The sequence below is a fragment of the Chrysemys picta genome, chromosome 8, assembly GCF_011386835.1.
Source record: "Chrysemys picta bellii isolate R12L10 chromosome 8, ASM1138683v2, whole genome shotgun sequence".
Taxonomy (NCBI): domain Eukaryota; kingdom Metazoa; phylum Chordata; order Testudines; family Emydidae; genus Chrysemys; species Chrysemys picta.
In genome coordinates, this window is record NC_088798.1 from 104,345,080 (window position 1) to 104,370,149 (window position 25,070).

Sequence of the window (25,070 nt, forward strand, 5' to 3'; positions counted from 1 at the left end):
TATTAGGACGATTATCTTCAAGCTTTAAACAGAGTCCCCCAATGATAGGTAACACCTTTCAATGTGGAGGGGGCTTCACAGTCACAGAACGTAGGCACTTTGCTTTTAAACCTCCCTGGGCTGACACCCGGGATATGCATTTAGCACAGATGAGAGCATACCTTCCATACGATCATGACAGGAATTAGTGAAGGGTAAATAGGACAGCAGGGAGCACAAAATTACAAGGAAGAGAGTATTTTTCACAGAAATGTAACTGGAAGTATAACATGCCATAGAACGTCTGCTGGGGCTGTCATTTTAGAGTGCCTTTAAACTGCTCTACCAGTTTATACACAAATACGGCACCCCTGGTGTAGCTGCGTGAAGATAAGCAGGACACCTATCTTCCGAGATCAAGCTATCTGTGTATGTAATTCAGACTTCTGAATGTTTCCATGAAAACAAGACATTACAACCACAGGGCTTTCAAATGACAACCAAAGGACACACGACACCGAACGCTAGCCCTCTGATCAGAGCTCGTGTTAAGAGAACACAAACGAGAGCAGAAATTTCGTTGAGAGATTTAATGATGAAACAAAAGCCAGCCACGGTTTACAGACGACGACCCCGGCGACCACCCTTTCTGCGAGTGCTGTCAGAGGGGATGGGGGTGACATCCTCTGTGGAAAGAAAGTTACACATTACCATTCATGATGGCAGGTTGCTTCAAACAGCTTTCCAGGGTACAGAAAATGTACCCTGCCAGACACCACCCATCCACTACCCCAGACCTCAGCAGTGAAGAACTGCATTGGCTTCACATGCTAATAATGTATCCTCACACAATGACCGGCCTTTAGTAGGATCTAACTTTAACGATAAGAGGATTTAGTATAAAAGGCAAAATAATTTTTTACTCCGCTTTGAGTGCGCAAGGGGCATTATAATGCCAAATCAACATTTGCTTCCCAGCGGCCACCTTTCCTCACAGAAAACCCAAGCCTTTCTTGCAAGGAGCAGGAAACACCCCCACTTCCTCTCAGGAGGCGGCCTAGGAAATGATGTGCAGGAGGTACAATATTTCACTTGCGCGTTGACTCGTGTGTGGCAGGGTTTCCACATTTGTAACATTTATAATATGGAAAATCCACACTGAAATGGCGCATCACAGGAAACTACAGACTGTAGGTCACATGACTTCCACAGCAGCAACAGGCAGCCCCTGCTTGCAAGACAAGCTCCTACAGGAGATCGATGTACACCACAGTCCTTCCATAGGTTTCTTTGAACACTGAGAAGGCATTTTCGGCAGCACCTTTTGGGACTTTCACCCCAGTAAATCACGGCCGGAGACCTTCCAGCTACTGCAAAGCGTCAGTGAGTCTAAACCAGAGGCCCATCACGATCTTGCTATACAACTGCAGTTTAGCATACACAACTTGCAGTTAGTTCCCAATCCTTAGCCCACACTGAAAACTCATGCCACTTGCTGATGGGTTCTTATTTAATTTGAAAGTGCTCCAGCTCCTCGAGGAACATACACATCAAATTAAAGGAAACTCAGCACCCTCAGGCAAAAAGCACAAGTGACCAGGTGGATTTCAATATGTCTGATGGTCAAGCTTGGGTTCTGTAGGACCAACAGGGAATAAATCTCAGACCTGGCCATCATGTAACTCAGGGTATTAAATAACAACAGATGCATCCGCACAGAGTTATTTTGGTGACAGGGTTTCGATGCAGGGAACCAGGGCTTTGGAGCTGTGCTCTGGCTCCGCTCCAGCTCCAGGCAAAAACCTGCAGCTCCACTGCTCCGGGCTCCGCTCCAAAGCCCTGCAGGGAACAGATACTAATTTCCCATTATTTGTCTAAAATACCCCATATGCACACCACTTACCAATGCGCCCAATCTTCATTCCAGAACGAGCTAGAGCTCTGAGGGCTGACTGGGCACCAGGTCCAGGAGTCTTGGTCCTGGAAATAATAAAACAGGCAACAGATCAGGCCAGAGAAGCGTTCACCAAACAGCCGAAGCTGAATACACACCGTTCCCAAGGAAACAACATGTAGCTTAAGTCATTTTATCCTTTATCCAGAATTTGAAAATCCTGGAACTCTTATTAGCTGCGTCCCTTTTTGTCTAACCCATGTATATGGCAAGGACAGTAACAGCCAGCAGAATATACCTCAATGCAATTCTGAATATACCTGGTAAGTGCACCCCTGACAAGGGGGCAGAAGAGATGTCAATAAAGTTTAATATCAAACATGATCTTTCCTGCCATTACACGGATACAATAGTGAATTCCCTTCCAAGTACAACATGAAACATATAATGCCTGCATCTGTAACGTTCACATCTGAAGAAGTGAGGTTTTTTACCCACGAAAGCTTATGCCCAAATAAATCTGTTAGTCTTTAAGGTGCCGCCAGACTCCTTGTTGTTTTTGTGAATACAGACTAGCATGATACTATGTAGAATGACCCATACCTTCCCAATCTAACTAGTTCTTAACGTATCAACTAAAATACAGCCCATTATAAGCATGGCTCCTTCAGGTCAGAGCTGAACTGAACTAATGTTAGTCCTGTGAATATTATCTCCATGGATCAGTGGACCAGGGCTTTCACATGTTTCACCAACTGAAAATGTACACCTCTAAACATGGAGTTGTTTCTGCTAACAGAACAAGCCCCACCTACACACAAAAAATGCATCAAGTTTGCAAAGATGCGTGGAATAAAATAATGCTAGAGCGTGTTTGAGATACAAGTTCTCTCCCTGCTGCTCTCAATAGCAGTGTTGTAGAAGAACAGCTGCCCACATTAAAATTGCGATAGCAACAACTGAAGTGCGATTGCAGGATTGTGTGAAAACTGCAAGACCTTATTTCACTCTGGGCCGCCTGATGAGCATAACCTAGCATTTAGTCACCGACAGGACCCAAGCACTATCTCACAGCTGTACAACATTTATGTATGTCAAAGCAGAGCCTGCCACACACACCTATTTCCACCTGTGGCTCGCAGCTTGATGTGAAGCGCAGTAATGCCCAGCTCCTTGCACCGCTGGGCAACATCCTGGGCTGCCAACATAGCAGCATAGGGCGAAGACTCGTCTCTGTCGGCCTTCACCTTCATACCACCAGTCACTCGGCAGATCGTTTCCCTGAAAAGACAATACCTCTTTGTACGTGGCCAAAAGCAATATTCAGGAAAGCGCCTGATCACAACCTGCAAGCCTTACAGAAGCAAGAGATTCAAATGACAAAATAATTTCATTTGATATATTTACCAGTTCATAAGTTGCCATGTGACAACCATTAATATGAATCCATCTTACATTTTCTAAGGTCATTTCTGAAGGGAGCAAGGCCCTTTTTACATATAAAAATTGCACTGTTTTAATGTATAAATTACTAACAGAATTTGTTAAACTTGGGCAAAGCCCTGTGTGGACACTTATTGTGTTTAAACGGTACTTTATTCCGGTTTATCTTGTTCCTAATTGACTTATGCTAAACCAAAATAAGCATCTCCATACAGCCTTTTGAACAGGTTTAATTAACCATACAGTCTTTACACAGATCTAAAAATGTGATTTTAAACTGATATATTAAGTCAGATCAATGCAACTTTCTCATATAGATATGCCTTAACTCTTAGGTCTCATTCACTGAGCAAAAATAGAAGACAGTGAAAGATGGCCCAACAAGTTTCAATTAAAAACCCTGTTACAAGTCTTCTGTATGGTGTCACCTGAGCACCAAAGTTTATAGATTAATAAATGTTAGGATCACACGATCATCTAGTCTGACCTCCCGAATAACACAGGCCATAAAATTCTGAGCATCAAGCCCAATGTCTTGTGGTTGAACTGGATTATATATTTTAGAACGATCTTTACTAAATAACCAAGAAGGCAAATGGAAACGCCTGCTCCTGATATGGTAGACATTGTCAAGCACTTTAAAGGTCATCTCTTTTGTAGAGTGGCGATGCTAATCCCCCTTTCTGTAAACACTTATTTCAACTCAGATGTACATCTGGACATTTTATGTGATGGTACCTCCATGTGTTTTGTAAGAAGCAGCATTAGAAGTGTCGGGTATATATCCCCGTTGACTCCTTTTAATACTCCACTGCCTTCTGCTCAGAAGATTAGAGTGCAAAGCCCTGCATAGTTCAGTTCAAGAGAAACTTACATCAATTTAGCTTAAGCTGATGCCTTACCTACTTAAGCTATATTGAAATAAGCCACTCAAACCAAAATAAGGATTTCTATATGGGGTTTTCTTCTAGTTTAACCAGTGCAACCCTCTCCTGTAGCCAAGACCTAGAAGAATCAGTTAGATAGCAACTAGGTAAGTTCAACAGGTAAGTGTATGATATGATGCTTATCCACATATACTGGGCACAGACTTTATCCTTAAGGATAAAGGTGAGTGAAAACAGCTTGGGTTATTGAACCAAAATAACTGTTACACATGCACAATTTAAATTTTAAAAGCATGTAAGGACGATACCAAGGGAAGGTAAGTAATATAGAGCCTTATATGGTATTGATGTCACCAACATTCAGTACTCACTTGCCAGAGAGATCAGTTACATGGACAAAAGTGTCATTGAAGGAAGCGAAGATATGGCAGACGCCAAAAACGTTTTCCCCTTCGGCAACCTGCGGTCCCAAGCTGATGACCTGCTCTTCCTTCTTCTCCTTACCCTTACGCGGTGCCATTTCTGAGAGGGGAAATAAGAGCGGGAGTTACATGCTGTCATGAAATGGAGCAATAAAGATAGTTCTTTCTCTGGAATTACACAGGAGCCATGTGTCTCTGGTCCTTTATACTCCTATGAAGGGGAAGTTACTTTTTAAGGGTATTTAAATCAACACAATAGGCATTTTGCAGTCGAACTGGCTACTAATCAATACAGATGAGACATGCACCAGTAATCTATTTGTTTGGAATACAGGACATTCCAGAGACTGAAGAGGACCAGGCAACCCATTCATCAGTAAAACTAGCTCGTTTAACCCTTTGGAAGAGCATTAGGCTCACTTTCCACATTTTAGTATATTAAATAATCTGGAGATCAGACTGGCTTTATTATACATCTCTACCTTGATATAACGCTGTCCTCGGGAGCCAAAAAATCTTACCGTGTTATAGGTGAACCCACGTTATATTGAACTTGCTTTGATCCACCGGAGTGCGCAGCCTCGCCCCGCCCCGGAGCACTGCTTTACCGCATTATATCCGAATTCGTGTTATATCGCGTCATATCGGGGTAGAGGTGTATGCCATTGCCACTCTTAATCTCTCGGAAATTTTAACAGCAGCGCCATAAACATTGCCCACTGCTGCATTTCCACACAAGGCTTAACGTGAAAGAGAGCCTGGACGGCAACCGTGCAGTTAAAATCATCATGTGCATAATCAGCCCTCCATCAGAAGCACTGGATTCCATTCCCAATACTGCCACTGATCTGCTGTCTGATTTGGGGTACGGCCCTTCACCTCACTGCCTTTGTTACCTGCCTACGATTGCCTCTTGCCCTAGATTGTAAACTCCATGGAGGAGGCGCGGCTTCTCCCAACGTACATATGAAGTGCACAATAGCGCTTTAATCTGGGTGGAAGCCTTTATGCCCTATGATAATACAGATAAATAGAACCACTTTCATGGGGCCTCAAATCGGTATGGTATTATTCTCATTTTACAGACTGGTTAATTAAGGCAGAGAGACTTCTAACTTGCCCACAGTTAAGAGTTGGAAGCACAGCCAGGAATAGAATTCAGGAATCCTGACTCCCAGTCCTGTGTTTACCAGTAGCATCTCCAATACCTCCTTTAAACCCAGAACAAGTGTAGATGGATGCAGGAAATCCTCTGTGAATTCCTCTAGAAAACTTTCAACTAACCTAGGCAACCTAAGTCTCTCTTTTCTGCCAACATTCTGGCTATGGAAACATACAAGAGTGATGTGGTGACAGGATTCCCTGAATTGTTCATAGTGTGTGGACCACATTTCAGATAAATTGTCTCATGGTCACTTCCACTCCCATTTGCAACTTTATGACCCACCTCCTCTCCCATTTACAATCAAATAATATCTATAGCCACAGCATGGAAAATAATATTTAATACTTTCAGCAGCTGGAAATAAAAAGAACACCAGCATTAGACCAATCAACAGACCACTTTGGGATGTGCGCAGTATAGCACTAGACTAGACACTGTGATGTCCCTCAGTAGATCATTAAGCATAACCTCAAAGGCACCCTAAAAAAATCCTGATGTGTTAACTTAAAACTAAACCACTTATCCTTCATGTAACAGCTCTCCTAGGTCTAAAATTGGTATAAAACTTAGTTAATAAACTGGGGTTTCCTCAAGCTTAACTGAATGTAGTGATAACTATTGTCTGTCCCTCACATAAGAGATTAGATTAAAAAGGCAAAGTTTATTCAGGGTGTAAACCTATTAATATATGAAGTTATAACAGGGATTAATTTGGCCATAGCTATCTATCATATCTATTTGGCACAAATCAGAAGTACTGTTTTTAGGCCCGGTTCAGCAGAGCTCTTTGCCCAGTCAAGTGTCTAATGAAGTGACTGACACATTTTGCATCCCCACTCATAAACACTGAACACTACTGTGGCCCTCTCTCCTCCATCCAGAGGGATTTCTGATTGTGAAGAGACACGTGAGTGACTGGGGTGCTTGGAAACCACTTGTGTGCAGCACTGGAGGGCAGGTGTGCCCCACCATACATATACAGTGAACCTCAGCCTCCCCCCCTCCTGTGCTGAGTCTAGGACAGGATCCCCCCCCCATCCCGCGATACAAGCCCCATGTCCCAAACCACACGGGGCTGTTATCCTCCCTCCCCGCATCCCGCTTGGCGGAGGCGCTCTCCTACAAGCTTCTTCCCTGCCCCCAACAGCCCCGCTGCGCTCCCAGGCCGGGGGAAGCCGCCTCGAGCGGAGAGTGGTTCGGGACCCCAGCCCGGACCCACCCGCTGCATAATCGGGGCGAAAGATAAACAAAGCCTCCCGCCGGCCCTGGCCAGCCCGCAAACCGCCGGCGACTCGGCCACTCCAGCTCCCCCCGGCCTAGCGCCCCGCTCCCCCCGCCGCCCCTCCACCCGCCGGGCGGCTCGGCCACTCTAGCCGCCGGCTTCCCCGCGGCCTAGGGCCCCGCTCCCCCGGCCTCCTCCCCACCCGCCGGGCGGCCGCGCCGGCTCGCTATCGGTGAGGAAGGGCCCGGGCAGGCCGGCTGCAGGCGGCACAGGCCGCAGCGGGACGCACCCGGGGAGGATGGAAGCGGATGACACCAAACCCAGGCCCGGCCACTTACTTGTGCGTCTTCTCGGGCACCCAACACCGGAAAGGAAGAGGGAGGGGTCACGGGGGCAGAGGTCAGCATCACCCGGAAGTGCTACCTCGACGGAGGGTGGGGTCAAGCGCCCACATCCACGTCAATCGGCGTCATTCGCTATAAAATCCAAACCCGCGCGCTGAGCGTTCTAGTCAGGCGCGTTTTATCATGTTTAACGATTTAATTATTAATAACACGCGTAGGTATGTCTGGGGACGCGAGCGGTACCACCCCCAACATGGCGGCGCCCAGGGGACCCGAACGTTACCCCGCACAAAGATGGCGGCGCCCTACGGGAAGGGGCTCTTGCCCCTCACAGCGATGGCGGAGTTCTCATTCCGGCTTGGTGCCTGCCTCGAGTACGTCTGCGTGGTTTGCGGTGAGCGAGGCGAGGGGTCCCCCATGTGTGAGTGCCAGGGGCCAGCTGTGCATGGCAGAGCCTGGGTGCAGTCGCTCCCTCACGGAGGGGAGGGGGACACTTTTGCTGGATTGAAATAATATAAGGGGGAAAACCACATGGGAAAGCAAGGGACAGCGCTTTCCTGCAAGGGAGGTTTTAGGGGAACGCCCCTTCCTGTAGGGCAGCATGTACAGTATTGGTCTCTCCTGTACATTTCTACTGCCCTCAATTGGACAATGCAATTAGCGCAAGCTTCAGTTTAAGGTTTAAAATGGGACGTATCCGTTTTAAATTAAGGGCTGGGTGGTCACCCTCTAAGGTGACATGCATCCGACGAAGTGGGCATTCACCCACGAAAGCTTATGCTCCAATACATCTGTTAGTCTTGACAGTGCCACAGGACTCTCTGTTGCTTTTTACAGCTCCAGACTAACACGGCGACCCCTCTGATACTTGACACCCTCTAAGGGACACCACTGTCAGCCCAGCAGCTTCCGCAAAGTCTGTGACCAGTGGTGGCTATGGTGACTGGACATTGTTTAATTTTACCAGTAGACCCTGTAGAGAAAAGGATTTTAAAACCAGTCTGCACACGCATCTGTCTGACCTAAAGCCCTCCCAGCCTGTGATGATGGATCAAGTGGGTCTAGTTTCTTCAGACACTCCAGCAGATGCTGGTCTCAGTCTGGACAGCACCTCACAACTGTCTCGGCAGCTGCCCCCTTAGAGAGCGAGCATCGCTTTTTAACCAACCAGAGATCCTTTTGAGCTGCTGGTTCCCAGCCGTGCCCCTGCGTGGCAAAACAAGCTTTATAACTTGGCTGGAGCCAAAAGATAGAATCTTCGCCACTAATGTCTCGAGCATTGTCTCTTAACAACCCTGAAGTGTTACCAGGGGTGGCTTATCTCAAGCAACTGTTTCACTTCTTGTTTCTTTTTCTTGCAACCTTCCTTATTAAACCAAACCAAAATGAGCATACAGTAAACATCCCAAGAACCAGTATTGATAACTTGTTACAGAGTACCCCGGTCATGACAAACTTCAAGGCAGCATGAGTGCGCAGCTTATCCCTATGGCATCCAGTGCTTGTCTTGCCTCAACTCCTCTCTTCTGTACAGTTACCCTCCCACTTTTCAATTCAACGCACCATCTCCCCTTCTCGTTTGGTAATAATGGAATTCTAGTCCAATCCTCCCGTCCTGAGCTTCCACCTCAGACTTTGCTTCCTTTACGAATTCCTCCTACCAAGCCAATCAATTCCCAAAGCCTTCCCCTCAGGCTTCCCTACGGAAAGGATCCCAAATGGCCCCGATTCCCCTCAGCAGAGGGAGTCACCACTGGTCCTTCCCAGGCCATGGTTACAGGAGAGCTTCCATCATGTTCTTACTCCAGGTTGTTGCTTATGTCCAGTCTGTCAGTCGCCTGCTCCCAGTTCTCTGAGTCCCGGGGAGTAGAAGGAAAACTAGGCACAGGTCAGAGATGGGGCTTAAGCCCTCAAAGGTCCAAGATCACCCTGTGATAGAGCACACTACACCCAGGAGTCTGAGTAACTACAGTAACCAAGCCTGTCCGAGATAAGAGAGAGAGAAAACCAGAGACTGCATTTCCCGCTTCCCCCAATTCTTTGCCTAAATTTTTCAATTAAATTTGAAGCAGTTGGAGGCAGTGGCCTCTCAGCCCTTTGAAGAGCTTGTGTCCTTCATGCTATCTCCTCAATTGGAAGGTGTCTGTCCCTAAATTGTCACACTAGTCCATAGACGAAGAACCCTCCTGGACTGCTTGATAACAATGGGCTCTTACACAGCATCACCCACAGAGGGGGAAAAAACAGTAAAAAAAAAAAATGCTTCCAGCCATCTGCTGCTAGCTGGGAGATGATGCTGTCTCCTCACTGGTGGCAACTGGGTCTTGGTCCGATGGGCCTTGATTAATTTGACCCGAAAGTATCAGCCCTGGAAAAGCCGTAGCTGGACCCAGTTATTTGTTGCCTAGGGGGCCATGAGCTGCCCAAGTGTAAATTGGAGCAGCCCTGAGGCGCAGTCCTGGCCATCCTCCGAATGTAGAGCGGGAAAGTGTCTTAAAACCACCTTCCCCCTGCCCCCCCCATCCTACATTCCTGTGCCAAGTGCAGGAAGCAAGAATCAGGCCAAGAAGCAGAAGTGTTGAAGGACAGATCTGAAATAAGTTTAATACACACCTTGATTTAATCTAATCCAGGGACTATTTTACACCTAATTTATCTTTCAGGAGTACTGGTGGGAAGTGTTTACAACATAAAACAGCCGACCTGCCGCTTTGCACTCAACTGGAAAGAGACATTCATTTTGCATTCATTTTAAGGGAGGTTTTTTTTTTTTTTTAAACGGGCTCTTTCTCCTGTTAGAGAGGATTTTGCTGTGTATTTCAATGAGACATTTTAAATCTCACTTAATTTTATGATATATACTTCATTCAAATTGTCACACCTCGACAGCCCTGGATAGATTGAGAAATGAAAGTGGGAAGTCCTGTTGGATGAGAAATCATTGCCTGGCTACTGCTGGTGGGCACCCTTCCAGCCGCTATTTCTCTGAGGCATGTTTACTTTAACATCATCACTGTCATCTTGCATTGGACTCAGATTCTGAGATGAAAATTTTCAAGTGGCAAAGATTAGGAGGGGGCGGGGGGAAATCTCTCACAGCAAACTGGCAGGTACGAACCATCTTCATTCTCTGAGAGAGCACCCGTAGACTGGGACCGTTTCACAAGACAGAAGGATTCAGCCCGGATCAAGAGTCAATCAGGGTTGGTCTTGTTATTGATTTAAGGGTGATCTGCAAAGGACAAGTAACGGCATTTATGCCCCTTTTCATGCCCTTGTGATGGATGCACGAAAGGTTGTTTTTACATGTTTAATTTTTTTCTAATAGAAGCTCCAGAGTTGTCTATCCTAGCAGACTCTCTGGACAACTGGAGATCTCTATCTAAGTCTGTTATTGTCTATGTATTGGCCAATTATCTTCAAAATCTTTGATACCTAGACAGATAATTCTCCAGTCGTCCAAAGATGATGATGAGCTGTGAATAAGATCACCCCAGGAGCAGCCCATCATGAGAGTCACTGAGAGACTTGTCTCGTTAGAATTGGTAAGGCAACCCCCATCTTTTCATGTACTCTGTATATAGATCTTCCTACTGTATTTTCCACTTCATGCATCTGATGAAGTGGGATGGCCAATCTCTTCTCCACTGATGCAGCTCTCATTTTGGTATTCCTGCGCTAGAGGGCTGGGGTGAGCTCGGCACACAGAGCCCGGATTGTGGCCTTTCACATCTGAAAGTTCTGCAGCCACCGCTCATCATCCCAAACCTGCATTACAATCCCACCAGTCTGTGCTCATTTCACAGGCCCAGAAGTGGCACTCCACCATGTGGAGCAGCTCCCCGAATGTCAGCAGTAACCTGGCATTTTTATTCACTGTGTCCCTCAACATCCGGTTATTGTGCTTGCATATCTTCTCATCTTCCTCGTCGCACACCCGCATGTCGTAATACTCATTCGAGTTCTGCAAATACAGGAGAACTGTGCATCTGGTATTAGCAATGGACATTAGAACTGCACTGAGCTCTGCAGGGTCCATGCTTCTGCCAGAGAGATGGTGGAGACTGAAAAGCGGTGTGTGGGACTGTGGCACAAAAATTATGGGATGGACCAAACATTATGGGATGGAGAAAGTGGCATACTAAGATCTTGATCCTTTGTTCCCAGAAATCACTGGGCCAATTGCTGGTATCCCACAAAGCACTGCAAAAATGTCCCACAAGGCATTGAACCAGACAGTGGCAGGGGGCACCTGGAGATACCCACCTCTGGGGTGCAGCACAATTTCCATGGACACAGCCACTCATGGGGAGTATGCACAGCGCCGACACAAGCAGCCAAGCATGCATGTGCCAGAGCAATATACAGCAGTCAACCTCGGAACGCCCTCGGAACTTGCACTGACCAAACTTCGTAATGTGGATGTGCCCTAAAGCCTTGTCTACACTTAACATTTTGTTGCTGCTTTAGCTTTGCCGGTATAGTTGGAGCAGTAACGCCTCCTGCAGTGTAGACACAGCTCTACTGGTATAAAAATGCTTATACCAGTATGGTTTATTCGGTTCTGTGAAGCAAAATAAGCTCTATCTGTGTAAAGTATCTTGTCCCAGTATAACAATGTCCACATGAGTGCTTTTACCAGCATAACTATGTCTGGGGAAAAAATCACCTCCCTTAAAGACATAGTTATGCCAGGAAAGCTTTTTTAACTGCAGACCAAGCCTAGATTGATTGATTTATAAATCAGTTTAAATTAAATTGGTGTAACTTCTGCATGTAGATAAGGCCTGAGTCCCGGACAGCTGGGTGTCTCCAATCAGCCCTCCTTACCTAAGACACTTGCCTGCACTCCTGAGAGCTGACGTAATATCACGAAGGAGGGGAAGAGTCCATGCCTTTCTTCAGGGAAGGATTTTAACTCCACATCACCAAGCGCTCCAAGATTTCTGCATCCACCCCTTACACCATTCAAAACTAACGCTGAACCTCCTTCAAGATCCGATCTTGATCTCCTTGAAATTGATGGCAAAACTCCGAGCTTGCATGAACACGCCCGTAAAACAGAAATGGACCATCCCCCCATTTGCTGAGCTATCAAAGAAACTTATAGCTGTTGATGGTGTTAGAGCTGGGCTTAGGACTTGACCCCTTGTACGCTGAAGTCAGTGGAAAGACTGGCATTAGACTTTGAATCAGACCCTTAAAGCCTAAACACAAAGCCTAACTAGGCAGGCCATTCGCCCAGGTTTAAGCCGGACAGTCCTGTTTTCATCTGGTTTGTCCCCTGTCCGGTGCTGATGTAAAAGCGGACGTGGTTTTGTCCGCTATCGCGCATGGAGGATGCTATTTGACTGAGCGCCCCACCAGCATGACCTCAAGCACATGGTGCAGGCAAGGCCACGCCAGCAGGAGCAGAGCGGCATGTTCTGCAAAATGGCATCTTTCATGCAGCATGACCTTGCATACACGGTGCATGTGAGGCCACGCCAGCAGGGGCAGGGCCAACCGAGGGCCTGTATTCTGGGTAGGTGTCAGTGGCTGCTCTAAGCCTAAATCATTTAAAAGAACCCCAAAACACTAGCAAAATCTACTATAAAATGCTTGTCCACGTTTCAGGCCTTAGTATCAGTTGGCTTCACTTGGCAGTTATCTGATCCCAAAAGAACTCTAGACAAATCTTATCTGCTAATGTATCCCAACTGCATGCATTACCTTATGTTAGAGAGATGTCTATTAAAACTAAATGGGTCTGTAATGCAGTTAATATCTGGTTAACCCCCTGTGATAGAGCTAAATAACTTTTTTATATCATTCTTGTGAAAAATGTATCTCTGTGGGAATCTAAGGAGGTCGCTGGGAATTTTTCCCACAAGGGGTTGTACGTAGTGATTTTAATATACGCTGCTCTTTAGAACATTTTCTCATAAGGAGCTAACATGGGAGCTTTTAATATACATAATTCTCTGTGAGGCAGTCAGATGACTAATGTAAAAGGCACAGACTTTGTAGCCGTGAATGATAGCACAGGGACTGGGATAGATTCTTTTTAGAGTAAAAAGAAGAACAGGAGGACTTGTGGCACCTTAGAGACTAACAAATTTATTAGAGCATAAGCTTTCGTGGACTACAGCCCACTTCTTCGGATGCATATAGAATGGAACATATTCTATATGCATCCGAAGAAGTGGGCTGTAGTCCACGAAAGCTTATGCTCTAATAAATTTGTTAGTCTCTAAGGTGCCACAAGTCCTCCTGTTCTTCTTTTTGCGGATACAGACTAACACGGCTGCTACTCTGAAATCTTTTTAGAGTGATTATCATCAGGAGATTTGAACCCCCTCCACTGCAAAAAGAAAAACAAAACAAAAAACCCTGACACTTGGAAAGTTTTTCATTAAGGCAACCTAGAAAGTGACTATTTTCCCATTCCAACTGATTACAGTATATGAGAAAACATCAAAGATGGTCTTTGGAAAGGTAGATTGAATTTGATTTAATCACAGATGCAATATCCTGCCTAGTTTCTAAGTGCCTCTTGCATGTAATGGTGCTGAGCGCCCCCATCTGCTCAGACTTCAATGGGAAATGAGCGCTCAGAACCTTGCAGGATTGGGTCTCTTGGTAGTAGGGTGACCAGATGTCCCGATTTTTGGGGTCTTTTTCTCACATAGGCACCTATTACCCCCCCACCTCCTGTCCTGATTTTTGACGCTTGCTATCTGGTCAGCCTACTTGGTAGAAAACAATGGGCCAAACCCTGTTTGCTGTAAAGATGCAGCTAGCCGTACTGATTTTAACTGGGTTATGTGCATGAGCAAACTGAACAGGATTCAGACCGTCTACACTGAGTGAACATATTTAGATCTGATTAAAAATATCGGGCCAGAAAAGAAGCTGGTGGCTTGATATATGAATGGAGGCTATTCCCAGAGTTCCCACTAGATGGTGTATGAAATCTCATTGATGGCCTGAGAGTACTACTCCAGAGAGCTGTTTAAGGTTTGGATTGCTTCCAGTGTCTGTCAAAGAAGTTGAAAGATTCACTGGTGGCCCAAGGAAAACATTTGAAATCCTTTAGTGAGCTGATCCTGCTGCTGTATTTTGTGTGTTTTGTTATTAGTAGCCGCTGGCACGAAGACATAATTTTAAAGAATTCATCTGCTGCTTATGGCCCTTCTAACCTTGAAGCCCTCTGCTTCTGACATCAGAGCTGCTTCCGCAGGCACTAAATTTGATGACCGAGGATTATATCTGATTATGAGGAAGTGGGGAGAATAAGTATCAGAAGCCAAGGAGCACTTGAGGAAAAAATAATCAGAACAAAGCAGCTGTCCTTGCAGCCCAGAGATGGGCTGGACCCACGTGCTCAGATACCATCGGAGGGAGACGGAGGAACATTGGTCGTAAATCCGTCTGTCTGTCTGTCCGACTGACTGCCAGGTGATTGCCTCCACAAGCTATCTGCAGTCCTTGACTGAAAGACGATGGCCAGTCCAGCGTGGGGCTGAGGAGAGGAGGATGGGAAGGGGTGACTGGTGTGGCTAACATAGCCAAAGAACATAGTGGCGCGATGGCATTGGAATGGTGGTCTGAAGACTAAGCAACTCCCCGTGGTTTGTCAGTGTGCTGTGGCCTTTCCACGCTTCTAACCATTTACAGGTGTGCCACCACAAGGCATCTCATAGAAATGAGACTTCTTCGGTCACCCCGTCCCAGGGCTCAAGCCATGCCGGAATGCTCTGGAGTGCGATTCTGGCCCTTTTTGGAAGCCAGAAGGGCTTTCTGGCCCTAATGGTACAAGCACGTACGAGTGACCGTTTCAGAAGTACCAGAAGTGTGTCCAGCAGCCAACTCTGCCTACTCCATTCCCCTGCCAAAGCACCGCCATGCCCTACCGATTATTGCCCAGGGCTTTGTCCAGTCTGCGGTTAAATGACTCAAGCCTTGTGTCTTTGGGACACTAGACACTTTCCTTGGGAGTCTATTGCACACGCTCATGGGGTGCACTGTTCTGAATGCTTTTGGGTCCTGAAAACTACATTTCCCTTGCTCACTTCCACCCAGAGAACTCCTAGCTCCCCCCACGTGGGCCATCCTGTACTGCTCCTGTCTCCTTGAGCAGTTGTCACCTACATCCTGGATCTCTGTTTCATATTGGATAAGATTCCCTTACCACATACTTTAATTAAGGCTGCTGTAATTCCGGCTGAGGGTTCCAGTGATACAAGCAGCACCCTTGTGATTGATGGTGGAGTTTGTATTTTGGGGGAGGGTGGGGGAAGAAACAAGGAAGAGAGACTTTTATTCCTCATTGTTGCCTGTGCTTGGACAAGTCATTCTCTACTCTGTTTCCACTCACACCTTTTGTCTGCCTTGTCTGTTTGGATTGTGAGCCCTTCAGGGCAGGGACAGTCCCTTCGTATGTGTTTACAGCACCTCACAGGGAGGCCTCCATCTTGGTTGGTTGGCGCCTCTAGGTACTGAAGTAATAATAAAAAGAACAGGAGTACTTGTGGCACCTTAGAGACTAACAGATAACTCTGAAACCTGAAGTAATAATGTGGACCCGAAGAAGAGCTCTGTTAGCTTGCCTCTTTCACCAGTAGAAGTTGGTCCAATAAAAGATATTACCTCACCCACCTTGTCTCTCTAATGTGGACATTGGCATTTTGCAGTCATTACCACACTGGTTTGAAAACGCCTGAGAAAAGAGAGTGTTTTCCACAGTTTCCATTTGATCCTTGTCTGTCTGTTCTTCCCATTCAGCATTCTCTTAGCTTCTTCACCATCCAGGACCTTCTAGTCATTACAGTAGTTTTCCACAAGCACCATGCGATAGCAGTGGGGATCGGCAGAGTTCATACATCAACCAGTCATGTGTCAGGTGCCCTGTCCAAGCTTGAAAACGCAGGAAAGGTGAAGCAGGATGGGAGCAAGCCTGGATAAATTTATCCCAAGAAGGCTGCAAAGAAGAACCTGGATATGTGCAAGGGTGGGTAGCGCAGATCACACCCAGAATTGTCCTCTGGGGATTGGACCCACCTACAGGTGGTTTTGGAACAGATGTGACCTAGAAACACGGAAGCTGCAAACCTCATTTGATAGTAACAAACAAACACACCGGGCTGCCAGATGAGCATCTAATAAAACACACAACAGCCCCATAGCCACAGATAAATGTATTAAGTCTTTCTAGGCACTGCGTGGTAAGGTTATTTTCTCCTTTCACAGCCAAAGGGAAGGATCCTTCCTCTCCTACCCTCCCCCTAGCCTCAGGAACTGTGTATCCTGGCAACTGAAATCACCCCACAAGCCTGCAATTCTGGGCTTTTCTAGCAGCCAGTGTGGGTGCTTCGAGTGTCCCGTTGGTTGCCCGAGTAGCAAAGGCGCAGGATAGATGACTGTCAGGCGAGCCACCTAGCTGCAAACGGTGAGGACTGCCTCCTCGAGCTCTCTTGTGTTGCTTTCATGGGTGCTGGAATTGGGGGTGCTGCCACGCCCCCGGGCTTAAAGTGATTTCCATCATATGCAGGGTTTACAGTTTGGTTCGATGGTTCTCAGCCCCCCCACTGTACAAATTGTTCCAGCCCCCCTGTTGCGTTGCATTTAAAAAATGCTCCAGATTGAGCTCCTCATGGCTAATTAAAATCCCAGCTGCTCTTTGGCAATAGCCTCCCAAACGGATGGGAAACCCACACACACAGGGACGCTGCACATGAAATTCAAGGCTCATCTCATGACTAAATGAAAACAATTGAACTGTTTCTGTTGGTCTTTTAACCTCTGTAATCTTGGCCCATCTTTAAACTGACAGCCTCCCTTTAAAACCACAGATCTGGTAATCCGTCTCTCTGAAAACCGGAGTTCAGGATTCTGGGTTTTCTCCCTTGCTGTGTCAGCAGTGCACACTCTTAATGACCCCCATCAGCTGCAGTGGGAATCCAGCCCAGGTTTGTCGTGACTAAGGGCATGTCGACACTGCGGCTGGGCACAGGCTTCCTGGCACAGGTAGACAGGCATACATTAGCTCTGCTTGAGTTCGTGCGCTAAAAGTAAAGCTGGGGGTAGCATGGGTGGCGGTTCAGGCTAGTCACCTGAGTATATACCTGGGGTCGAAGGAGGTAGTCCAAGCCACTCCCCATGCTATCCTGAGCGACGCCATTTATTTTGATAGCACACTAGCTTGAACAGACCTAGCGCGTCTGTCGGCCCGTGCTGGGAAGCATGCTCCCAGCTGCAGTGTAGGCATACCTTCAAAGCCTCTTGATGGCTGATAGGTGACCTATGACAGCTGTGTTCGCTGTTCCTGGTTCCCTTCCTGATGGGCAACTGTTCGCATCTGAAAAATAGCCACCCAAAACAACAGCCTTGTCGGCAGGCTCTGAAGAGAGGCCAAGACTACAAGGGTGTCGACTGAACACCCTCCTTCTGCCTACACCAGGGCAAAGGCGCACTGATGGAGGAGTCCTATGGGGCCAAAGGGTACTGTCAGCTAGAGCTGGGCAAAAAGTTCATTCCATGAAAAGCACCGTTCTGGTGACCAGAAACGATGCACAACTTGGACACAAACCATTTTAGCCATTCACAAAACGGCCACGAGAGGCGGTGGAGATGCTGCTGCCACTGCCGGTATCCCTGCCACCTCCCCACGTTTAGCCTAGTGTTTAGGGCACTTGCTAGAGACCTGGGTTTGAATCCCGGCGCTGGAAGAGACCCAAAATAGATTTGTTTTTTGATTCACTGAACATTTTGAAAAATTTCACATTTGGTTCAACCCGACCCAATTTTTTTAAATTTATTTTTTTGGAACTGCCACTGAATCGAAAATCAGTTATTTTCCCTTTTCTACTGTCTGCTGCCTCTGCAGTTCCCATCCTGTAGGTTATCAGAGGACTTCGGTCTCCGGGCCTCTCAAAACGGTACCTTTCACCAACACTACATCTTTCCTACTTCTCCCCTTGCCGCAGCGATGTTAAGAATTTTCTGTAGGAGAAGCTCAGTGCTCTGAATGCAGCTGTTAGGTGGTAGAAAGCTTTTCAATTCACTTGTAAGGGTTTCCTTTCTCCCCCCCCCCCACCCAAGTTAGAAAAGCAGTTCAAATAGATATTTCAAATGTGTGCATCAAAAAAGGTTCTAAGAAGATTAAACCCCCCTAATTCTGATGTAAAGATGATTAAGGAATTGGCATATACACCTCTACCCCGATTATAACGCTGTCCTCGGGAGCCAAAAAATCTTACCACGTTATAGGTGAAACCGCGTTATATCGAACTTACTTTGATCCGCCGGAGTGCACAGCCCCACCCCCCAGAGCACTGCTTTACCGTGTTATATTCGAATTTGTGTTATATCGGGTCGCGTTTTATCGGGGTAGAGGTGTACTTCCAGGGCCAATTCCTGGTCCTAGGGAAGTCAATGGGAATTTTGCCATTGACATCAATGGGACCATGGCTTGTCCCTAACTCTTTAGGAACGTGTAGGTGTTGATTAATACATTGGAGATGATACAGAGAGAAGCTGCTAGACTGGTTTCAAACAGCTGTGCCTAAGGCTAGGTCTACACTACGGGTGGGCGGGGGGGAGGATTGATTTAAGATACACAAATTCCACTACGCGAATAGCGTAGCTGAATTCGACGTATCCGATCCGACTTACCCCGCTGTGAGGACGGTGGCAAATCAACCGCCGTGGCTCCCCCGTCGACGGCGCTTACTGCTACCTGGGCTGGTGGAGTACGCGCGTCGATTCGGGGATCGATTGTCGCATCCCGACGAGACGCGATAATTCAATCCCCGAGAGATCGATTTCTACCCACCTGGATCGGCGGGTAGTGAAGACAAGCCCTGAGTAGAATCTGTAACTCAGATTGTGCACTAACGGAATTGGTTTCCTTTAAATTTGTAGCTGAAAATGGACAGGGAAAAAAACCCACTTGATTTTATTTATAATGGTAAAACTGGTACTGATCAATCTGAATGTCTTTCCGAACAACCTTATGTTCCCAATAGGTTAGACAATTCTAAAAAAGAATGTATTTATAAATCCTGAGCCAAGTGTTTAACAAATTCCTTTCCCAAGCATAATTAGTCAGTGGAAAACTTTACCACTGGAGGTTGTGAACTGTGTAGATTGTGCTCAGAGTTTTGTTATGTGCTGTTTATTACTCATGGCTGGCTTGTTGCATGATGATTTTCTATGTGAATCCCCCAACTATAACTCTCGCAGGAGCCAGTAGATAGGTATTCAGTAAGCTTTCCTTGGTTGAGATAAGTATTTTTTGCAGAGCTTGCAGAGACAATTGTAGGCTGGAAAAAAAAATCATCCCCTTAATACAGTTTACAAGAGTTCAGAGTTGTAACGATTCCTGTTTGTTTTCTGAACATTCAAGTTACTTTGGATTGGGCAAAACATTCCAAGATCTTTAGAAAGAAAACATGTGAGGGATGTGAAATGTTTTGAGGATGAAAAGTATTTGACTTCAATAGCTGCTTCTGAGCTTGTTAGTAAATTTGCAGTTATAATTGTCTGCGGTTCTCTGTTTCCTTTCTACTAATTTTTTTTTGTTTTTTTGGTTTGTTGTTTGATTTGACTGAAATTGTTTCCTCTGCTGTTGGTTAATGGGAAACCATCCCAGAGAACTGTGCCAGAGGCCAAATACCAAACAGATCTTGCAGCCTGTCTTGTTCCTATTGGCTGTGGGACACCAGACCTCACAGTGTCTTCTTCACCCAGTGTTGGACATTCTCACTCAGTATGTGCAATAATCACGACTGGATAATTAAGCACAGATTTGTGGGCCATGGGGCGAGAGGCGAGGCAACCCTGGAGACCCAGAAAGAGCAGTCTAGGGCTTGGGATTTGCCATGCGAAGTCCTAAAGCGGCTTTGAGAAGGCATTTAGTTGTATTTTCTCACTAAAAATGATTTTCTAAGGCTGAAATTCACCCCCATGCAGAGGACCTGTATCAAACCCATGTGCGACTTGTGTCCCAATTCTGACATCAAAACAGGACTTAAGTGGGACTTAAATGGTGCATAGTTCTGGTGCTGGCCCTCTGCATAAGGGTGAATTTCACCCTGAGGTCTGGTCTACATTACAAAATGTTGCCCTCCCTCCCCTGTATTGTCCTACTGTTTCCTGTGACTCGCTTCTCTGCCCCTCCATTGGCCTGCCTATTGCCTGCCTTTCTGTGTATCCAAGAAGCCATAGCCGTCTGTGCCGCACCATGTCCATCTCTTTCTGTGCCATTCGTCTGAGGTGGCTCTGTCCCTTTCTCGGTGACCCCTCCCAGGGCCACCACGGACCTGTGATATTCTTGGTCATTCCTTAGAGGAGACAACATTGACCCATGCTCTTCTGTCTTTCTCCGTCCCTGCCACTGACCCCTGCTGCATCTCTCCTTGCATCTGCACGGTGGCTGTAGCACAGACATGTCAGAATAGCAGAGACAGAAGTTCCACACCAGCCCATTCCTCCGTGCCAGAACAGCATCCCTGGTGTGGGGAGAAATCCTGCTTGTTGCACATGGCAAGGTGGTGAAACACTCATGCAGTCTGCGCTGCCGATTAACCCAAGCACCGTTAGCCTCTAGGCAGAAGGAAGGGGGCAGGTTCAGAACGGTGAGCTGTGTCAAGTCTGTTTCCTCCTGCTTGGAATGAAGGGAATTTTTGTGCAGGTTGGAGCAGAGACTGAAATAGACAAAGTCCAGTGTTGGCAGTTTGCTCTAATCTGCACCTTGAGCTTGTCTCTCAGCCAATATATGAGCTGGAATTCTATGATGACCTAGCAGCTTCATATCAAATCCTGGTTATGTTGTGGGGAAGCCTCAGAATTAATTGGCTTCTAAAATCTGACAGGAGAGGCTCGCACGCACACACACATCCCAACAAAAAGATAAAAGGATTCTTTGTAGGAGACATCAGCCTGACATGCCAATTATACCAAAGCATAGCCTTGCCTAACCCTTCAGGACACCCCATCAAGCTTGCCTCTGGGGAACAGCTGTGAGAGAAGGGACTTCATGCAAATATCACGAAGCAAAGCATCAAACACATTCCAGGCCGGGGGAATCATAGGGGCCCTTTGGTTGAGAGATTATCGCATAACTCAGGATAATCCACCATAGCCCAGTGTGCTATAGATTGAAATAAATAAAATGTTCCTGTTCGCAGCATGGGGGTGCTGGGCTGAATCGGGGGGAGAGAAAGGAATGGCTTGCACATCAGGCTGAGGGAGTTCAGAAATGAATGTCTGGGGAATCTTAGGTCCTGATTCTGCATGGTTTGGGTTCCTGCACTCATGCTGTACCCTACTGCAGATCTGCGGATGTATAGAGTGTCCAAAATCCACGTTTCTTTCTCATGCAGCCCGAAAAGGTTCTGATTTACCATGCAGTGTAAAAATCAACTCAGACTCCAGAACAACGTCAGCATAAACTGGTCAGTTAAGCAGGGCCTTTGACTACCACCTCAGTTCAAAGCACTGTACTTGTGGTGCTGTTAAAGTCAAGTGGGCACTGAAATCCAGTGCAGATTCTTCTCCAGCGCCCACAGTCCACACCAGGAGGACACAGAAAATCAGTTCACGTGCTCTGACTCCTGGGAATCGTTAGCTAACTACATTAAACTAATAGTAATTAATACATGCTCTGCATTGCTGTAGTGCCTTTCATTTAAGATCTTGAAGCCCTTTACAAACATAAATTAATTCTTACTACAGCCCTTTAAGGTAAGTAAGTAGTAGTATCCCCATTTTATACATGGGTAAACTGAGGTCGGTAGCATTAGAGCTAGGAATATAAGCTCTAGTCTTGGTTGCTAACCCCTTGCTTTGACAATCAGAGCCCATCACTGACATCCCTCACAGCAATGCACACTAGACATTCCTCATCCAATTCCTGTATTTATATAGAACAGGGTTGTATTTAAAGTACACAGGGCCAAATTCACCCCAGGTATTAGATGATGTAATTCTAGGGATGTCAGTGGAGCCGCACAGGCTGACGACAATGCTGAATTTGGCCCACTGTCTTACCATTTTAATAACCTTTAGTATATTAAAGGTTATTAAAATTGAGACAATAGGCTACATTCACAGGAGGAAAGATCCAAACTTAGAACCAATAACACTTAAAAAAAAACCTCTCTACAATTTCTCTAATAGTTTTAAAAAAATGATAGTGCTTGCAGAATACATGATGGTATGAAGATTTTATATTGGCACTTCTGTGCGGTGACCTAGACATATCACTCATTAAAAGTTACCATCCTGGGCACAAAATATACTAGCCTGCCATGTGCTATAAGTCAAGCTCATGAAAAAAACTACTGATGTTTATTTACCAGCCAAAAATCCCAGGGCAATTGATCGAGTTCTGATTACATATAGCGATTTCCAAATTGATATATAAAGTTCTTGTTTCTAGACACAACAAGTCATACGATATCAGGCCTGAAAACATTGTACTGATCCAGGTCTAAATAGGATCTGCCCCATTACCTGGAACTGACATAAGATTTGGGGAAAAAGAAGGAAATGCCCTTTTCTGCTTAAAGCTAAGGTTTGGAATGTTAGAAGCAGTCCAGGCAGAGATGGATTAAGTGGGCAAAGTGGAGGTGAGGTGATCAAAGGTTCATGTTAAATGCAATTTATCACAGAGGTCTGATCACCAGGTATGTGGTCTGTATATAGACAGACATTGGTACCTGCGCATGGGAGAGATGGTCACAATTTTATGAATTTTTGATTTTTTTTTCTTGAACATTTTCAAAAATTCTTTGCACTGAATGTTCACCATTTTTCTACTGGCTCTATTACATGTACTGGTGTGTTGAACAGCTGATGCTCCGCTATGTGTCATAAGCCCTATACAGCTGAGATTCTCTGTTAGTTCAAATGGTAGGGGCCTGTGCTTTTGGAACTGGAAGGTGTGTATTCTTGCTGTCACCATGAAGTTCCAGGTGGCCTTGTTGTGAGGCGTAGGGGCATCCCTGATATCCTAAGCAGGCCTGGGTGAAGATTGAAAAATATTGCGACCTTCTCCCCATGCAATAAAGACTGAAGGGTCCATTCAGGGATCAGAGCCAAAACGACAGTCCATGCCCCAAAGAGCTTACAGTCCAAGTAACGTGAACTCAGAGAGAAAACTCTCTCCTACTCACTTGTTTTTGGAGCACAATGTTTGCTCTGTTATGACTGTACACTTCCTGGCACAGGGTCAACAGGAATGGGAGGCATTTATGCATCTGCGGACGTGTCAGTCAGCTTTTCAAGGCTGAAATCGAACCCACTGGACCATCAGCCTTGGAGCCAGTAACTGAATGGACTGAATATTAGACCATTCCTCCAGTTTGTCCAGTGCTGACCGCCAGGTCCGGCCCTGATCCTGCCCGTGCCCCCCCTGACACTGAGGGCTGGCTGTGCCTGCGGGGGGCAGTTTGCAGAGCGAAGGGCCTTTGTGCCGGAAGCCAGTAACCTGGGGATGCGGGGCCAGGCCCCTGCCCTACAGAACAGCCATGTGGCTGTGTTTCTCACTGCGCCCAGCTGGGCAATGCTCCCCCCTTGCCCCCCATGCAGCGATCACCGGGGGGTTGCAGCTCTCGGCGGGCTGGGATCTGCCCTGCCGCCCCGGAGCTGCGGGCTCAGCCCCCCAGCCGCCGCGGGGGGCGCCTCTGTTCCCCTCGGGAAGCGCGGGCGGGGATCGGGCCCCTCGGCGGGGTGGGTCGGTGGGTGGAGCTCGGCGGCGGTGCGGCGGGGGGAGCCCCGGCGGGCAGGGGGCGGATCCGAGCGGAGGGGCTGGGAAAGGCAGCCGAGCCGGCTGCAGGCTGGGGCCGGCAGGATTAACCCCGGGCAGCAGCGGCAGCGGCCGGGGGGCTCCCTGCGGAGCGGGCATCGTGGCCTTTGCGAAGCGCCTTCAGCCCTCTCCCTGCCCGGCCGGCGGGAGCGGAGAGGCGCCGGCCCGGCTCCCCACGGGCTGCATGCAGCCGGCGGCGCGGGAGGGGGCCAGGGCGAGCCGCCGCCTGCCCCCAGCCCCGTAGCCCGCTCCCCGGGGGCTGCGCCGGGCTCGGCTCGGGACCATGCGGCCGGCAGGTAACGGGGCTGCGGGCCGGGCCGTCTCCTCCCGGGGATGAATGGGCGACGCGTGCCGCACAGCCGCCTGCAGGCCCCGCTGCACCGGCGCGGAAGCACGGGGCTAAAGTTGGGCTGCTGGCCCCGGGAACTGGCCTGGGCAGCAGCTGGGCGCGGAGGCCCCGGGCAGCTGCCGGGCGGGGACGAAGGAGGGGGGCTCAGGCTCCCTGCACACGGGGATGAGGAGGGGGCCTGCAGCCCCTCCCTCCCTGCTGTGATTGGGGAGCCCCAGGGGTGCAGCGAGCCAGGGGCAGCCGTGGGTGTGTGTGTCGGTGTCCGACATGTAAGTTATGAACAGATGGGAGAGCCGGAGGGAGGCCGAGCGGGTCACTTGCGGGGAATTCTCTCCCCCTCCCGCATTCCAGAGAACAGGAAAAACTTTTGTCCTCGGTGCGCTGGCCGAGCCATGTGTCCAGCCGTCCCGGCAGATCGAGCAGCCTCCGAGGGGGGGTTTCTGTTGTGTCCTGTTGCAATTGCATGTCATTCCCTCCGCCCCTCCCGGCTTTGTAACTTTCACTTTTTCCCCCTGCTCCTTCTCCGTGTTTAAATTGCTTTTAGCCCAACATTTTAAAGGCTAGCCGGGGAGT

General features: G+C 47.6%; 2 protein-coding genes across 2 annotated transcripts in view; one reads left to right on the plus strand and one right to left on the minus strand.

Annotated features, from left to right (window-relative positions):
* Nucleotides 1–554: 554 nt before the first annotated feature.
* Nucleotides 555–7,490, minus strand: RPS14 (ribosomal protein S14). Its single transcript, XM_008166469.4, has 5 exons — nucleotides 7,351–7,490; nucleotides 4,575–4,725; nucleotides 2,993–3,154; nucleotides 1,883–1,959; nucleotides 555–665 (listed from the first exon to the last, which is right to left on the minus strand). The coding sequence occupies exons 2-5, from the start codon at nucleotides 4,721–4,723 to the stop codon at nucleotides 598–600; spliced, it is 456 nt and encodes a 151-aa protein (XP_008164691.1). The 5' UTR covers nucleotides 4,724–4,725; nucleotides 7,351–7,490; the 3' UTR covers nucleotides 555–597.
* The window catches only part of NDST1 (N-deacetylase and N-sulfotransferase 1), a 78,655-nt gene continuing 61,062 nt past the window's right edge, over nucleotides 7,478–25,070 (plus strand). The window contains exon 1 of the mRNA XM_065556025.1: nucleotides 7,478–7,750. The gene's annotated coding sequence lies outside the window, so the exon portion shown is untranslated. The remainder of the gene's footprint in view (nucleotides 7,751–25,070) is intronic.

Bases quoted from the DNA above. Each gene is read 5' to 3' on its own strand.
- RPS14 (XM_008166469.4), bottom strand. From the start codon at position 4,723: ATGGCACCGCGTAAGGGTAAGGAGAAGAAGGAAGAGCAGGTCATCAGC. The intron at 1,960-2,992 runs GTGTGTGTGGCA...TATTATTTCCAG, and splicing joins CGAGCCACAGGTGGAAATAG to GACCAAGACTCCTGGACCTG. The intron at 666-1,882 runs GTAAGTGGTGTG...TTCTTTCCACAG, and splicing joins AATGAAGATTGGGCGCATTG to AGGATGTCACCCCCATCCCC.